General features: G+C 47.1%; 6 protein-coding genes across 6 annotated transcripts in view; 4 read left to right on the top strand and 2 right to left on the bottom strand.

Moving 5' to 3' along the window:
• Positions 1-991, top strand: part of Pmar_PMAR010960 (conserved hypothetical protein) — a gene marked incomplete at both ends in the record, with an annotated part of 1,598 nt that extends 607 nt beyond the window's left edge. Inside the window, 2 exons of the mRNA XM_002766934.1 lie at positions 24-808; positions 860-991. Coding sequence (XP_002766980.1) covers positions 24-808; positions 860-991 — 917 coding nt within the window. The remainder of the gene's footprint in view (positions 1-23; positions 809-859) is intronic.
• A 115-nt stretch (positions 992-1,106) lies between these two features.
• Pmar_PMAR010959 (hypothetical protein) lies at positions 1,107-1,836 on the top strand (the record flags this gene model as incomplete). The annotated part of the gene is made up of 1 exon (XM_002766933.1): positions 1,107-1,836. A coding segment is annotated over one exon (730 nt), but the record flags the coding sequence as incomplete, so codon positions are not given.
• A 1,137-nt stretch (positions 1,837-2,973) lies between these two features.
• On the bottom strand, positions 2,974-5,469 carry Pmar_PMAR010958 (hypothetical protein). The gene is made up of 4 exons (XM_002766932.1): positions 5,249-5,469; positions 5,108-5,199; positions 4,821-5,047; positions 2,974-4,772 (listed from the first exon to the last, which is right to left on the bottom strand). Exons 1-4 carry the CDS (start codon positions 5,384-5,386, stop codon positions 4,765-4,767), a joined length of 465 nt encoding a protein of 154 aa, XP_002766978.1. The 5' UTR covers positions 5,387-5,469; the 3' UTR covers positions 2,974-4,764.
• Positions 5,470-6,065: 596 nt separating this feature from the next.
• Pmar_PMAR010957 (hypothetical protein) lies at positions 6,066-8,262 on the top strand (the record flags this gene model as incomplete). The annotated part of the gene is made up of 5 exons (XM_002766931.1): positions 6,066-6,131; positions 6,190-6,330; positions 6,419-6,606; positions 6,658-6,844; positions 6,891-8,262. 5 exons carry the CDS (start codon positions 6,066-6,068, stop codon positions 8,220-8,222), a joined length of 1,914 nt encoding a protein of 637 aa, XP_002766977.1. The 3' UTR covers positions 8,223-8,262.
• An 819-nt stretch (positions 8,263-9,081) lies between these two features.
• On the bottom strand, positions 9,082-10,106 carry Pmar_PMAR010956 (conserved hypothetical protein; the record flags this gene model as incomplete). Its single annotated transcript, XM_002766930.1, has 2 exons — positions 9,082-9,934; positions 9,976-10,106. 2 exons carry the CDS (start codon positions 10,104-10,106, stop codon positions 9,082-9,084), a joined length of 984 nt encoding a protein of 327 aa, XP_002766976.1.
• A 1,404-nt stretch (positions 10,107-11,510) lies between these two features.
• Positions 11,511-16,029, top strand: part of Pmar_PMAR010955 (hypothetical protein) — a gene marked incomplete at both ends in the record, with an annotated part of 5,209 nt that continues 690 nt past the window's right edge. Inside the window, 2 exons of the mRNA XM_002766929.1 lie at positions 11,511-14,255; positions 15,476-15,519. Of these exons, the coding sequence (XP_002766975.1) occupies positions 11,511-14,255; positions 15,476-15,519 (2,789 nt within the window). The remainder of the gene's footprint in view (positions 14,256-15,475; positions 15,520-16,029) is intronic.

Genomic DNA, 16,029 nt, shown 5'->3' with positions numbered 1-16,029 from the left:
GTGGAGTCGCTCGGCCAATAAAGCATACTGCTTTGCTTGCCGTTTCTTCTACCCCTGCTTCGGCCCCTCCAATGCCTCATTCGTATCGTCCGGGTTCGTTAACTTTAAGAAAAGTGTAGAGAAGCTGAACAATCATAAGGCAACCGATGGCCGTAAAGAAGCTATGGTTCGGTGGGCTGCATGGAAGATGGCCGCCGAGAAGGATTGGTCAGTGTCTGCTTTGATTGCTAAGCATGACGAGGCGACATTGTCCGAAAATCGATGTTATATCAAAAACGTTTGTAAAGCTTTGTTACTTTGCGCTTTCCAAAATGTAGCCCTTAGAGGGCATTCGGAAGGACAAAATTCACCCAATCGCGGTAATTTTGCTGAGCTGATGAAGCTCATCAGCACTTTTGATCCAACCACTGCATCTAGGTTGGCCGAGGGTCCTCGCAACGCCATGTATACAAGCCCACAAATCCAGAATGGTCTGGTCAAGACCATGGGCGACTTGATTATCAAGGACATTGTTGACGAAATTGGGGAACGACCATACTGCATCCTGGGGGATGAAACTAGAGATGAATCGGGTACAGAGCAGCTCGCTCTCTGTGTGCGGTACTGCAAGCCCCAAAAAGTTGGTGGACCTTTCGTTGTCCAGGAATCATTTTTGGGGTTCATGGGTTTGGAGGATTTAGACGCTGAGGCCATAGCCGGCGCTATGCTGCAGCGGTTGGATACTGTTGGTGTCGATCCGTCGAAATGCACATCCCAGGGGTATGACGGGGCATCGGTGATGTCGGGGAGAAGGAAAGGTGTACACAAGGTAGTGCTTCGCTCGGTGAATTTTTACCAATCCACTAATACCTTTCAACAGGTTTTCGAGCAAAAATCTGGTTGCACTGCTCCATACATGCATTGCTCCAACCATCGACTGAATCTCTGCATCCAAAAATCGGTCAAGGACGTGGAAAAGGTTGCATCGTTTTCCTTCGTCATGGCCGACTAAGTCGGCCCGACTTTGACCGCTTCTTCAAAATCTCGGTTGTTCATAGCGAGTTCGAGGCCCAACAGAAGAAAATATACGGTGAAGATACGCATAAGGACGCTCAAACGGATAATAGATACGCGTTGGGGTTGCCAAGCAGATGGCATCTGCTTGCACGCGAAACAGGCATCTGCCAGATGCCTGTTCCGCGTTTACCCACGTGCTCAATCCGGTCATCGCCACGTTAGACTCGGTCGCTTCATCCCATCTACCTAAGCGGGCGGGTGAAGCTGAGAGTCTTATGTGCAAGTTGGACCATGTCTCCATCGTTATTTTGCACACTATGAATCGGGTCCTGCGGATGACCGACAAGGACTCTAAGCTCCTTCAAGATCCCTCTGCCGATCTGAGTAAGACAAGGTTACTGATAGAAGAGCTCAAGAGTTCGATGGGATGTTGTATCGAAGATACTGATAATGATGGGACCCTTTGGCAAAAAATATGGTCGGATGCTATGTCTGTGGTAGACGAGCACCAGCTCGATCAGTCGCGCCGGTTCGGCAAGAGGAGGCTAGTGCGACGCTCATCGAAATCGGAGTTGACCCTCATGGAGGATGCGCGTGAGCACCTTTTCTTACCTTTCATGGAGAGCATCCTGAGAGAGCTTAATGAGAGGTTCAACTTTTACAGCTATGCGGTGTATGATGGGGTTTGCTGCTTCAACCCCACACACTCCTATTTCCTTGACGCGACCAAGACCCGGGAGTTCGACAGACTTTATGGCTGCAATCTCGAAGAGCTCGCGAGTGAAGTTGTGATCGCATCGCCAGCATTTGAGCGACGCCAAAAAGAGCTCAAAGATGATGGTGAAGTTGGATTGGCCACGGTGCTTGATGCCGTTTCGTTCCTACATGGGCTCGAACTCGCATGGCCCACCCTTATGCACCTGGGACACGTAGCATTGTCTTTACCTAGCAGTACTGCCTCCTGTGAGCGCTCCTTCTCCGTTCTTAAATTAGTGAAAACGCATTTGAGAACCACCATGGCCGACGTCGTCGGCCCGACGAGAGGCTCAGCTCTCTGCCAACAATTTACAGTGTGGGGTATTTGAAAGATAGACTGAATACAGAAGCAGAACAGCTTCGTGCTAGCCGTAGCTTATATGAGGGACAGATTGGGTCAGACAGTTCTCACAGCACGCAACTATTGGCCGATAGAGTGATCATTATTTACGTGGTGTATTTCAAGGGGATGACATACCGTATTTCTCAGAGTCAGTGGCACTGGGAGTGGTCGCATCTGTCATATACCATTCCGCACATGAGACAGAACACGAAATTTTTAACAAGAGAAAAGGTCCAGCAACAGCATGGCATGCTTGAATGACTCGAGCCTGTTGTATATTTCGGGAAAGGCGCTTCAAGGAGACAAAATTGGCGGAATGTAAAGCAACATCAGCTGCCGAGCGACGAAATCTTTCGCGTTTTTCGGAAAAATGCAACCAATCACAGTTTCACGACTCGAACTTTCTGTGGGGAATTTCTCGTGAACAGGCCAAATTTTGGAGTTGGAATGATAGGGTGCTTCTCAGTTGAACTGATTCAGTCTTAAAGCGGGATAGTCTCCACTTAAATGTGTATACATGTCTACGTCCAACCCATGGTGTATCATCGTGGTGCACCGATGACATCGGGTTGGTCGCTCCGTGTCACCAATTCTGTCCACGGAAAAGTTTCAGTCACACATGCTAGTCCTGTATAACCCGATACACTTCAGTCTCAGCTCTCAAAAATCTGTAAACACGGACTAATCGAAAGCTACTCTACCTGACGGTCTTGGTAATAGAAATTACTCACCAAGATCATCTTGGCAAGATGCGTCACACTTCGAAAGAACCCATCACTTGTAACACGAGATGACAACATCCTTGGCATTCCACGCAGGCTTTACACCTCGTGGTTCTCATTAGTACGCCATTAACAACTCAAGAACACACTAAATCACCGGTAAATGCAAGTAATAGCGACGCAATCCGAGTACGTCATCTCGTGGTCTAGGGATGGCTGTGAAACCGCAGTAGGAATTACTACTGCTATTACACATCAGTAACAACAACAATCCATCCAACATACTTCCTCTTGTGAATAACGGAAGACGTCGGCGACAAGATGTGCCTGTTTGGCGCATACGATTAGACAATTGAATAAAGTACTCACAGCTGCTGTCATCACCGCAAAAGATGCGAGCATGCTGCATAAATTGCACTTAAGACCATTACGAGAAATACCGTGAAGTTTTATGTTACGATCATGAAGAAGAGGTGAGGGGATTTGCATTCACCACCCCACAAGGAAATGAGCTTATTCTCACTCGATTTTTTGTTATCGCTCGAGGTGATTCTTCATGACCACTACTGACAACAGACCGCCCAAAGTGCGGCTATGTAAAAAGGACGAAGCACCCTTTTAGTGGAGATGACCTATATTCTTCTGATTATGAGATGTTCTACAGTGATGACTTACTTGTGAGAGTAGCATCAATGATGACGTCGACTACATAGACAATGTACTAGAGATTATAACATAGTTGACATAAGACGGATACCATTCTTCAATCACGTACAAGAGGAGATGGTTACCAGGAGATAAATCGACGACAGAGATGAAGGATGAGGAGCGATTGAAATAGAGCCAGAGCGGTGAGGAACATCAATAACACCAGCCGTTTGAATAGAATTGCGTTGATGTCGACAACAAACAAGGATCACTGCGATACCGGGCAGAATGTGACTGCGACTTCACATAGAGTGACAAACAGTAGGAGAGTCGCAAGTTCTGCTAACCAACGACACTAACATAGGCGTCTCGATAGATCAGAATAACGCTGGCGTTGCTATTAGAAGTAGATCGAACCATGATTGAGAGATTGAGCGACATCTCACCGTGGTCGATGGCAGCTCAACAAATATACAGAAAGGATCGAGTGATCCAGCACCATAATTCTCACAGTAGATCATACACCAAGTTCGATTGTAGGATATACACACTGCAAAGCTTCAAGTGAAACTACCACTACGAATGATACCCAGTAAATAGTGATGCAGTCATTCGCTCGAGACTTTGATACATCATAGATGTACGTGACGTACAACTATAATACTCGATAGTGCACGAGCGCCTGATATACACAGATACTCGAAATCATAACACCGAGTTCACCACAACTGAGCGGATAGAAAGGCCCGCTTGTGGCGGCGAATAGCAACCAAACCTGATATATGTTGTTGCCGATTTCCCGGTTTCACTGACCAGAGACCTTAGTGAACGGTAAAGATAGACTTGCCAAAGCAACAACACGGTGTCAGCGGCGACGTCTCCCTATACAGGAGCATGTGAAACCGGTACAGAAGGGAAGAGGATTCCCAAAAGTTACCACCACACCTATCGGTCAAGCGAAGTTTGCTTGCGAACGGTTCACAAAAATAACGACACCTCATAAGAACAAGCAAAAACGCCTCCACAAGACGGCGTGAGTGAAGCTGAGTTCCAAAGTCAAATACCATTCTCAGAACGAGTCTATGGTGAACAGTACGATGTGGACAGCGTATTTGGTCGTATGGTACGAACTTGAGATATACGGAGATACAAGTGAGCAACGATGACGCTAATTATCACGGCGTCTTATAGTGATACACCAACGGCTGTCAGGCCGATAGTATTGTTGACGGCAATGTTGTAATCATAATTTTGGTAGTCTTGACGATGATGTAAAATGTTCAGAATGTAGGAATGGCTCTAATCACCTGAGCACCAATTATGATACGATCCGAGGAACAGAAAGGATTGCTTACTCAAATCTTCTGCTCTCTTCATGTAACGATTCGTTCGAGGGTCTATTTCATCTGCTCGCGCAGTTTCGACCTCTCGAAATGTCCTATCAACTAGCTCGTGGCAAGCCTGGTCCAAAACCTGGCGATCCACCGAGTCTCCATGTTCTTCCAGAAGGGCTCGTTGTAGCCCCAGTTCAAGCATCTGCTTCTGTGCTTCGAAATAACGGTCCAGATCATCATCAGAATATCTACGACAGAGAACACACACTCCAAAATAAATCGAAACAGATGTTAGATTCAACACTTACTCTAACTCTGAAGTTGAACTCATAGTACTCTCTGTTCTCGCACTCTCGCTGGCAGCCTTGGGGCTTGCCTTGCCTTGGTCACGATGTAGTAGCTGGAAGAATAGATCAGCTGGCAGGCTGGCCACGAAGGAATCAACTTACACTAAGCAGAACTTTGCTCGGATCCTCTTCATCGGCGCTAACTTGGTCAGAACGACGGAACCCGCGAGAGGATCCGTTTAAGTCGGACTTCCAGACGACGTTGGGGTCGAAACGATTATGTGGTTGAGTGAGTAGCATTATACTTGTTGAGGTTTTGATGGTTTTCTATATGAGCTTACCAGAGTCGGCAAGAACGTTTTCACAATGAGTGTGAAAAGAAGAAATACAACTGAAAAGCATAGCAATATACATTTGCTTCCAACCATCATAGAGACAGACAGCCCACTGCGACATGACTAGCCCGGAGGGGGACCACTAGTTGCCAAAGGGTTACGGCAAAGGGCCGGATGTTGTCAACGTTATCGATGACAACACTAAAGATTACAACCAGCGCAAGTTGGGCTTGAATGCAACCACCAATGCAACATGACAACTGCTCCCACTAAGCCCGAGTCACCCGAGAGCACGTAGATTAATTACATGACATCTACCAGCAGTAACGCACTTGAGGGCAACCCTGACACAAGAGCCCGACATGAAGCGGCATGAGCAACGACTACTAGCGTAAATTGGAGTTCAATGTCTCAAAATTGCGTCGCTCAAAGAATAACTTGCTCGAGGAATTTCTCGAGAAGGTGCTTACTCGAAAACCCGACGAATAGCACGTCGAAAGCAAGAGGAAATCTAGAGGATCGTTTCGGATTCTGCTAGCACGCGTGTCACCTTAGGATGCAAGGAAATGCAAGACTCCAAGTCATAGCTTGTCACTAGGAGCAAGATTTGTAGGTCAGCCTGCTGCAGTGTACCTTCTCACAGGATGTCAGTCGATGATGAAGATGATGAGGAAAGCTGCTACCGTGACTTGGAGGACTTGAACGATCACGTACGTCTCCTTCTTGACCGATCCTAGTTCACCTGAGTGTGGTACTCGCTCTTTTCAGATCTCCCTGATGTACGACCATCTTTGGTGTCGAGCCAGAGTCTTCGACAGCAAAGTGATAGAAATCTCAGAGTTGCTCTGCGACACAGCTGAGTCCGACTGGACGGACGATAAGAAAAAAGAACTCATCTTTAGAGCTAGGGTAAGCGGCGTAAGAGTCGATCTCGTCGCCGTCGAGGAGTTCGATCCCTAGTCTATCTGCAATTTCATCGGATGATTGTCGTCTTCAGAATGCATTCCTTGCACGAAGAGAGCTTCTGTCAATGCCAAGAGATCCTGTTGACGATGTTCGTAAGCCATCACCATGTGCTCACCCAGGAGGGACTGCTAACGATGCCACTGGCGCAAAGTCATCTAGATGGACCCTGTTGGATAGAGTAGAAGATGTTCTTTCTCCAAAGATTGGCAACTTGATTCAGTGAGTTGGTCGATGGCAACTACTGCTTTAATAGCCCAGCTGATGCTTTAGGTTCCAAAACAATGGTATTTCACCAGGCCTTGTGCCCATAGATCCGCTACCTTCACCGCCACCCAAGAACATACCCCTCAAGGCCGTCGATGACGTTTTCCACCTCAGAAAGAAGATCAGGGCGATCCTCAACAAAGTTACCGTAAGCAACTTCGAACGGCTCAGTGGGGAACTTGCTGGTCTAGAGGTGAGCGCGTCTCCCTCCTGTGCCAAGGATAGTCTTCAACCTTCAGCTCGACACCCCATGGGCCACTGACTTACTTCTTCACTTAGCAATGCAGCGTGCCATAGAGGAGCCCTTGTTTTCCGAGTTACACGTCAAGCTGCTCCTGGAAATTCGCGCCCGATACGTCAAGTCTGACGGGTTTTTGAACTTTGAAAGGGTTATTTTCCGAGATCAACTCGTCCACGAAATTCAGCAAGAGTTCTCGGAAGCCCTAATTGACTTGCGACTGCTCTTCGAAATACCTTCTGCGGGGCCTAAGAGTCTTCTACGAGAGAGCATAGCGTCTCGCCGCAACGATGCCCTTCAGTGTATGAGACTCCTGGGCTCTTTTTTCTGCAAGGGGCTGTTCACCCTGGAGACGCTAAAGAAGGTTGTTAATCCCCTCATCTTCGACTCTACTTCGACACCTCTTCCGTTCGAGGTGGAATGTGCCATAGTACTGTTAGAAAGTACTGGCAAGCATTTGGACTTTGGCGATGACCGCAGCAGGGCTTTCTGTTCTTGCGTGCTTGGACGACTCGTCATGCTCAAGACAACTCTCAGTGATCGTCGGTTGCGAATCTTGATATTCAACTTAGAGAAGCAGCGAGAGTCCAAATGGCGAGAAATAGCGAGGATTCGACGCCTCGGCAATTCGGAGGGTCCGTCTGGTGGATCCGGTGACAAACTGCGCTCAGCTACAAGGAAAAAGAAGGTCCAGGGTCTCAAGGGCAGCAAGTTCTTCGAGGTGTTCACGGAGGAGAGTTTCCGCGCGTGTAGAGACATGTACCAGGAAGACGGCAGTTTAGAGAAGTTCGTGTCACAGGCTGAGGCCATGATCAAGCACGATGCTTCATGTGTCCGGAATATGGTTGACCTACTTCTTCGGTGGGGTCCAGCGGCTCTTCATAAGAAGAAGTCTAAAGAGGCTGACTTGATTGCTGAGTTGGTGCTGAGGGGCTTTCTGCCGTTCGAGCTCCTCGATGAGACACTTCGAGCCTTCCTCCAGGACCTTGACGAGAATTGCGCACGTACAAATCCGACTTATGAATTCGTGGAGAAGTTGTACGCGGTCCTGCTCACGGCAGATTATGGGCACCCAGATGGCCCTACACAATTCGATTCGGCATTGTTTCTCTCATGGGAGGTTCTGCACTCAGACAGTAAAGCCTTTGATATGGGTTTGGGAATCCTGCGGCTTGTGAAGGAGCGTGCTGGTCTGGAGGGTGTGCGCAAGTCTCTGGCAGCACTACGACCAGTGGCGGGACCATTTACTAGTGAACCCATGAGGGTTGTGGCGGAGCCTGAAGGGTTCTGGGATCCTCTACCGGAGCACGAGATAGATAATACAGTAGACTGAGCTTGTATCACATACGATTCCTTTAATAATCATAGCGTGCCGCTGTATTATGATGTTTCTAAGATGACCTGAATGTAGTGTTCACAGTTAGGAACAGTGTGGGAGAGTATGCACACGGTCAACTATGCACATACTTTGGGGAAATTTAACTTCTACCAGAGTTCGTGTGTACATTCGTATAGTTGCTGAAGAACTTCCTGAACTCGGCTGAGGAAAACGAACATATATTATATATAATCCAGCACTGGTAGGAAGTTCTATGCATCGTATTCTAAAGGTAGTCTGTTTCGAAGACTACACCTTTTCCCGTGCAAGTTTGACAAGTGAGCAGACAAGAATGACAATGTTACCATCAAGAGTGACAATGAGAATCCAAGTTTGTCACAATTCAATTCTGTTACGATCAAGTTTAACTTTGAGAATTCAAGTATGTCACAATCGAGATATGTTACCATCAAGATTGACAATGAAAATCCAAGTTTGTCAAAGTTCAATTATGTTACCATAAAGATTGACAATGAAAATCCAAGTTTGTCAAAGTTCAACTATGTTACAATCAAGATTGACAGTGAGAATCCATGTTTGACACTTGTTTCCTCAGTTACAACCAAGTTTGACAGTGAAAATTCATGTTTGACACCGCCAGAATATATCACAATCAAGAATGACAATAAACCACACAAGTTTGACAATACGCACACAAGTTTGACAATACGCATCCAAGTTTGACACTTCAACTCGACATGTTGACACACGGTTTAAACTGATTGCCTACTTATAAAATCACACGCATTACATAGTAAGGAAGCTCCCGAGTCATCGAGAGCTCTATGTAAACTTGGGATGACATCGAAAGAATTCAAAAAGCGACCCCTTGACTCCCTTTGTTCACCCAAGTACCCGATAGCCTATACATGGCTCTTATCTTGTCAGTGGTAAGCTCTTGCATAGCATCATCACACATTCCTCGCAGCATATTCTCTCGATACTGGTATAAATACATGTGTTGCTCTTCAGCTCTCTGCCTATCTGTTATCGGGTCCCTCTCACTCAACTTCTCCTTGATATAGGCTTTGATCACAGAGAAACATCCGTCACATGGATTGAGTTCAGGCGAATACGGACTGTCGAATCTCCTAACCTCCAGATTATTCGCCAATAGCTGAAAATTCGCTAATTTTTTATGTATAGGCGCATTATCCATATAAATGACAACATTTTCGCCATTAAGAGCAGCAGAAACCCGACCCATGAAATCTCTGAACTTATCGGTCACCGATCCGACATGGATTTCGTGGTGTACGACATTTCCATCGTCACTTATCGCCAATAAAATATTGAGATTCCTACCTTTAGCAGTTCTCTCCTTCCTCTTGGCTCGTTCTCCGACCACAGATCTCGCATAAGATCTTCGAGTCCAAAGATTATAATTTGACTCGTCGATGTGAACCTTCTTACGAATCTCAGTCTGATAATCCTGGCAGTAGGTACGGCTCTTAGCGATATTAGCAGCATTATTCTTGTCGATGGGCACCGGCGTTACCAGCTTCAGAGTCATGAGACTGCCATCCAGGATACGATCAATAGTGGAAGTACTCAGAGCGTTGCCGATCTTCCCGCGGATGCTTTTCAATGTGATAGAAGGGTTCTCGTCAACGGCTTCCAAGACTTGACGACTCAGCTCCGCGGTGACCTTCACTGTCTTCTCTCTTCTTCCACCCCAGGATCCCTTCTATTCTCTATTCTTCTTAACGATTTGATAGGCAGTAGTCCATTTGACGCCAACTCCTTAGCAAAACTGATCCAACCATTACCACCTTCTTTAGCCTTCATAATGATCGCCTTACGAGCAGGATCTTCTACCGTCTTGTACTCACGTGGCATGGCCGTGAAATAAGCGAATGATAAGGACCCCTTATGAGTTTACAACTCACATTGAAGCACTCTCTTTGAAGTGTCAAACTTGGATGCGTATTGTCAAACTTGTGTGCGTATTGTCAAACTTGTGTGGTTTATTGTCATTCTTGATTGTGATATATTCTGGCGGTGTCAAACATGAATTCTCACTGTCAAACTTGGTTGTAACTGAGGAAACAAGTGTCAAACATGGATTCTCACTGTCAATCTTGATTGTAACATAGTTGAACTTTGACAAACTTGGGTTTTCATTGTCAATCTTGATGGTAACATAATTGAACTTCGACAAACTTGGATTTTCATTGTCAATCTTGATGGTAACATATCTCGATTGTGACATACTTGAATTCTCAAAGTTAAACTTGATTGTAACAGAATTGAATTGTGACAGACTTGGATTCTCATTGTCGCTCTTGATGGTAACATTGTCATTCTTGTCTGCTCACTTGTCAAACTTGCACGGGAAAAGGTGTAGACCGAAGCGGTCGATTGGCGGTGTCGAGCCATATCGTGGGAAGCCCAAATGAAACTATCCAAACGTACCAACCGTCTTTTGGCACTCTTTGTCCGTAGCCAACATCGGTTTAAATTGACTCCCACTCAGGGTTTCATGGAGCAAACTGGGATCTGTGATATGAGTCCTAAACTTTTCATAATTTGTTTGGCGGTTAAGGCCACCAAATTAGCGTGTAAGGATATCACATTCATGTCCTTGTCCGTGTACATTCCTCACCGGCTAAGTTGATGGCCTCTACCGCGAAGAAGATTTCGGAAAGGTATTGACTTCCCCTAGGGAGCATGCTTCGTAATTTAATGAACATATGATGTGAAGTTTTGTGCGGAAGATTGCCTCCCTCTTCAGCTGAGTGAACTCTCGAGTCAAGCAAAGTTCGTTTGTCCATGTGGCCCTCCTAAAATCGGAGACTCGGGAGGATCTGAAATCTGCGGTCCAGAGATGTCATTAATGAGTACACGATATCGAGTGATCCCCGTTGGCTTGTGAATCAAACGCTTGCGGCATCAAACAATGTGATGCCATGCAAGATCAAGCTCAGGGAAAGTATCAGAGATTGGTTGAGCGCCAAATCTCGGGAACCGGGCCTCACTCAATCTCCACTCGAAGACAGAGAGGTGTATCTCTGATCGGGCAGGGAGTATAGCGTGTGTTGAAAGGCACTGGTGAAGCCCTTGCTTATGTATACATTGAAAAATTTCAACTTGGAGTATTCTCCAAGAATATGTAGAGGGACAGAGTCCCTGGGACAGCAGTACACAAAGACTTAGCGCGGTAGATCCGCGCTGAGCTAGTATAGCCTGGGGTTAGGATAGAGAGTTAAGATCATATTTTTCCTTTACTATTCTCAAAGTCTTATGGTTGGTAATACTGAGTCTACGGTTAGGGGAGCTGGGGAGCCTCAAACCACCAACATGGCGCTCCACGATGGGTCTGACCCAGCCCCCGCCGGCCAGACGGCTACCAACGAAGGTTCGACTATTAAAGATGATCTTCGCAAGCAACGTACTGGTCTTCGTCGACAGCTTGGTCGTCTGAAAGGTCAGCTCCTGAAGATCCGGTCTGATATCGATAACCTCGTGGCGGTTGATACTCCTTCTGATGATGAGGCCTATGTAGAGTTACTTAGAAGGGAAAAAGAGTCTGAAGACCGCATTGAGGCATTTGAAGTTGATTTGGGTACGGTCCAGCAGCGGTATGATGAGTTATTTCTCACCAATCGACCAAGTATCTTAGCTGTCAACAAGGACGATGATGTGAAGTCGGATGTTATGTCCTACGGATCTATTAAGGTGGATCCTCGTCGTTTGGCTCTTGGTCCTGCTACTGTATCACCGTTATCTTCTACGGATATTAATACCCCCAAGAAGAGGCTTTCTTCTGAGACTCTGGGAAAGATGAAGTTTCCCTCTCTGACGGATCCATATCGTCTACGAGCCCATTTATCTGCCTTCATGCGGATGACTTCAGAAGCTGGTGGTGGTTATATTATGAGGTTATCGAAGTGTTCTCCGAGTGATCTTGGCACAGTTGTTTTGAGGAAGGACTGCTGGAGATGGTGCAAATCGCAGCAGTCTTGGCACTCCAACCGTCGAGAGTTGTACGGGGTACTTCGAGCCTTACAAGCGGCGGCTGATCTAGTAACATCATGTAAGCAGCTCTGTAATCGGAAAGGCATCATCTTCAAGGTCATCCTTCTGTGTGATAATAAGCCGTCGGTCAACTGGCTAGAAAGGTCATCAGCTGGTGCGGTTTCTCGATCGAAAGCGCTTGAACGACGTGCCATCAGCCGTTTACTCAGTTCCTGTGCTGAGGAATGTCAAGTCATTCGTACCGCGATACTGGGGTCTACTGTTGAAGTTCGTCATGTGCAAGGAAGCTTGAATTGTGAGGCTGATTCCTTATCGCGAGTTTTTGAGAGACCTTGTCTGAGATCAGATGGTACCACGACTACTCTGGCCGCGAGTCTCTTGGGTGGGAAAGATGATCCCGGCCACAGCACAATTGCTGAAGTGGTAAAAGACGGCGTGAATTACATCGTGGATGATTTGTCGTATATAACCATGAGAGACCTTGATGCTCATGAGGCAGTGATGGTCGCTGATTCGGTGAAAGCTCTTAGGTGCTCAATCTATAAAGTCGACGATACCGACAAGAACAGTTGTGTAGGTCGGTTGTCTATTGCTGAACGGCTGGCAGCAAATAGTTGGGACTATGGTGTAACAAGATGGCGCGTGGATATTATTCAGAAGGCCTTACGAACATGGCGAACCTTATGTTCGAAGAAGCGGCGAGTAGATCTAATAGCATCGGATGGCTACTCTCCCGAAGAAGGTCTTATTCACAGCGCTCAGTCATTGCTGGCGCCACTTCAAAGGAAGGCCCTTCTGCGAGCTGGTTCCGCAATATGTGTCGACAAGGGTCTACTTTATTTGGAGTTAGGGCGCTCATCTGGCCATCCTTTCCGCCAATTCTACGTCCCGAGAGAAGCGGTAAATCTGCGACAACTGCTCCTCCGTGACGCACATAGACGGTCTGGCCATGGGGGGCGGGAGGCTACCCTCTCCTTCATGGATGCCTTCTATCTACCAGGAGGATGTCGAGAAGCCCGTGATGTGATATTCAAGTGCCTACCATGTCGATTGAATAAAGCTACCCGAGGTCGTCTCTCGGGGCCGCAGCTAGGCAAAAATGAAGAAGAGCTCCTACTTAATTTTCCACCTTACTGGTCTGTGGACATTGATGTGTTATATTTGGGTGAAGGCCATAAGGTGCTGGTGGTTGTTTGTCGAGCGACAGGCCATTGCTCGATGACTCGTCTGTCTTCTGAGGATGGTCCAGGCCTTTTGCACGCTCTTCGGCGAATCCAATTCATGCGTGGTGGCTTGAAATGGATCTACTCTGATAATGCCTCATATTTCTCTTCTCCTAAGTTCCGAGTAGCACTCTCAGTGGAACTAGGGAGTGAGTTGAGGTTATTAGCATCGGAGGCCCCCTGGGAGGCTGGCCGTTCGAATAGGATCCACGGGCTTGGCCTGACAGTTCTTCGCCCTCTCCTACGAAGTAATAGAGGAAGACTTCCGGAAGATGCCAATGAGTTTGACCTCATACTAGAGTTTCTAATGTATACCTTGAACTCTAGGCCTCTTGGTCGGTGCTACGAAGACTCCTTTGGACATGAGTATCCCCTCACCCCGGACTTGATGGTTTTTGGGTATGAACGACGTGTTGGTCCGTTGAAGCTAGCGCGAGGAAAGCATCCTTGCCTTCCCCTCCGAGATGCCGTAAACTTCCGCAAACAATATCTACGTGAATATTGGCGTCAATTGCGGGTTAAGGTACTTGACGCCATTTCCAGGAAGGCCTCCAAGGTAGAAGCTAGGCGTTGGACTCCGACTCTGGGAGAGCCGGTCCTGGTTATCCGCCAAAGGGCGAGAAAATCTGACGTGGGCAGTGCTCTTGCGCATATTGATGCCTTACTCGAGGGTAAGAGAGCTTTGGTGGTCTTCCCTAGTGGCAGAAAGCAGGTTGAGTCCTACGGGAATTTATGCCCTTTTATGAATATTCAGTCGAGCCTGAACGAGGTCAATGGTCCGTCCAAGGTTGGAGCAAGGATACAGGTCTCCATTTTGGATACTACTGGGGACCGAGATTTGTATGATGGAACTATTCGAAGAGACGAATCGGTTTATATACCGCCCGGATCTCGTTGTTTCGTCACGTGGGACGATGGTAGTCCTCCGGAATGGCTTGACTTATCAAAAGAAGATTGGTCCTACAATGATAGACCTCCTCAACCTGCAGTACATCCCCGACGGTCACGTAGAAGTTGATTGTAGTCTCGTCTGCACAGCCTAATCTCTTCGCATAAGAATATGCGAGGGGGGCGTGTAGAGGGACAGAGTCCCTGGGACAGCAGTACACAAAGACTTAGCGCGGTAGATCCGCGCTGAGCTAGTATAGCCTGGGGTTAGGATAGAGAGTTAAGATCATATTTTTCCTTTACTATTCTCAAAGTCTTATGGTTGGTAATACTGAGTCTACGGTTAGGGGAGCTGGGGAGCCTCAAACCACCAACAATATTTTCGATCTTGTATATGCCGACCAAGTATCAACGCGACTCCACATACCTTGGGACAAAACTTTGAACGTGAACGGCAGATACGCCCTTAACCAATCCAGGTTTACCTAGATAAACCTCATTGTCAAAGAAAATGTTGAGAATAATATTTTCACTTGCATCGTGAAGAAAAAACACTCTAGGACTTGCGATCGACAGCTCGATAAGTAACGCCCGGACATCAAAACGCCTCTTGTTGATAACCGAAGATGGATCGAAATTGTCGAGAGAAAATATCTCTAGACGGAGAGGCATCTTCCCACTGAGGATGACCTGAATGCTCCGTTTGGAACTACTATTGCAACGATCGTATCAACACTAGGCTACTATGACAATACGATAATCCAATCAAAGTCCTAAGGAGTGTGAAAAGGAGATTACGAGATTAATAAATGAGAGCACTGCATCAGCAGATGGTTTGGTGGTCGCTGGCAGTGGCCTCGGAAATCCAGCCAGTCGAGTTGATCCACATACCAAAAATTCAGATGTGACATCACGCTCAGGTGAGCTGAGCTTTTCAATGAAGCAGAGCAGATGTTAACAACCGGAGTCCGATCATTTGGCACTTAACCGGAACCGACTATACCAGCATCAGGCAGGGGTGAAGAAGCGAGAGATCACCAGACCACAGTTTGAAGATTCATCAAAAAATAGTCCAAGGGATATTCGACAAATCGATTCGGTGAAAGACATCGCCATCAGGAGAGTACGGGCCTCACGAGTGGCACCAAGACTGCGAACAACTTGTAAGATCTGGACCCCAGATGCTGGGATCAAGGCTGTTATAGATTAAGGCTTGCCGGTCCTGCACACCAAGAAAGGTCAGTGAAGATGGTCAAGATGAAGACTCACCATCAGTCGATTTTCGCATGCATCGGTGAGCAGATTTCCTCCGTTCCTCCTCCCTTGCAGTGAGAACCTCGTTAAAACTTTGCCTAACGAGCTCTTCACACGCTAATCTCAGCCTCATCTGCCGATCACGCGAAGCACCGGGAGCAATCCATTCTCGACAGATCGCTGTTGCCAGGTGCTCGCGTTGTCGAGCCAAATAAGCCTCAAGGCTACTCGACTCTGCCGAAGGCTCCTTCTCGACCACACCGCTATCCATACTCCTTGTAGTTTCATTTCCAAGTGAGACAGAGCCCCTGAGAAGGAGAAACCTCGGCGTACCATGTAGAGCTCATCACAAGGAGTTCAATGTGACTTACCAGTTCATACCGCTCCGCCTCGAACTCTCGGCCGGGAACTCAAGGGGC

Source organism: Perkinsus marinus (genome assembly GCF_000006405.1).
Source record: "Perkinsus marinus ATCC 50983 genomic scaffold scf_1104296971434, whole genome shotgun sequence".
In the NCBI taxonomy this organism is placed as follows: Eukaryota; Perkinsozoa; order Perkinsida; family Perkinsidae; genus Perkinsus; species Perkinsus marinus.
Note: the sequence above shows the minus strand (reverse complement) of the source record. Positions and strands in the feature narration are given on the sequence as shown.

What these genes read in the sequence shown, in the direction of transcription:
- Pmar_PMAR010958 (XM_002766932.1), bottom strand. Translation starts at nt 5,386, where the DNA reads ATGCTACTCACTCAACCACATAATCGTTTCGACCCCAACGTCGTCTGG. An exon ending in CGAGCAAAGTTCTGCTTAGT is followed by an intron (nt 5,200 to 5,248) that starts GTAAGTTGATTC and finishes CTATTCTTCCAG; the next exon opens with CTACTACATCGTGACCAAGG. An exon ending in AGTTCAACTTCAGAGTTAGA is followed by an intron (nt 5,048 to 5,107) that starts GTAAGTGTTGAA and finishes TCTCTGTCGTAG; the next exon opens with ATATTCTGATGATGATCTGG.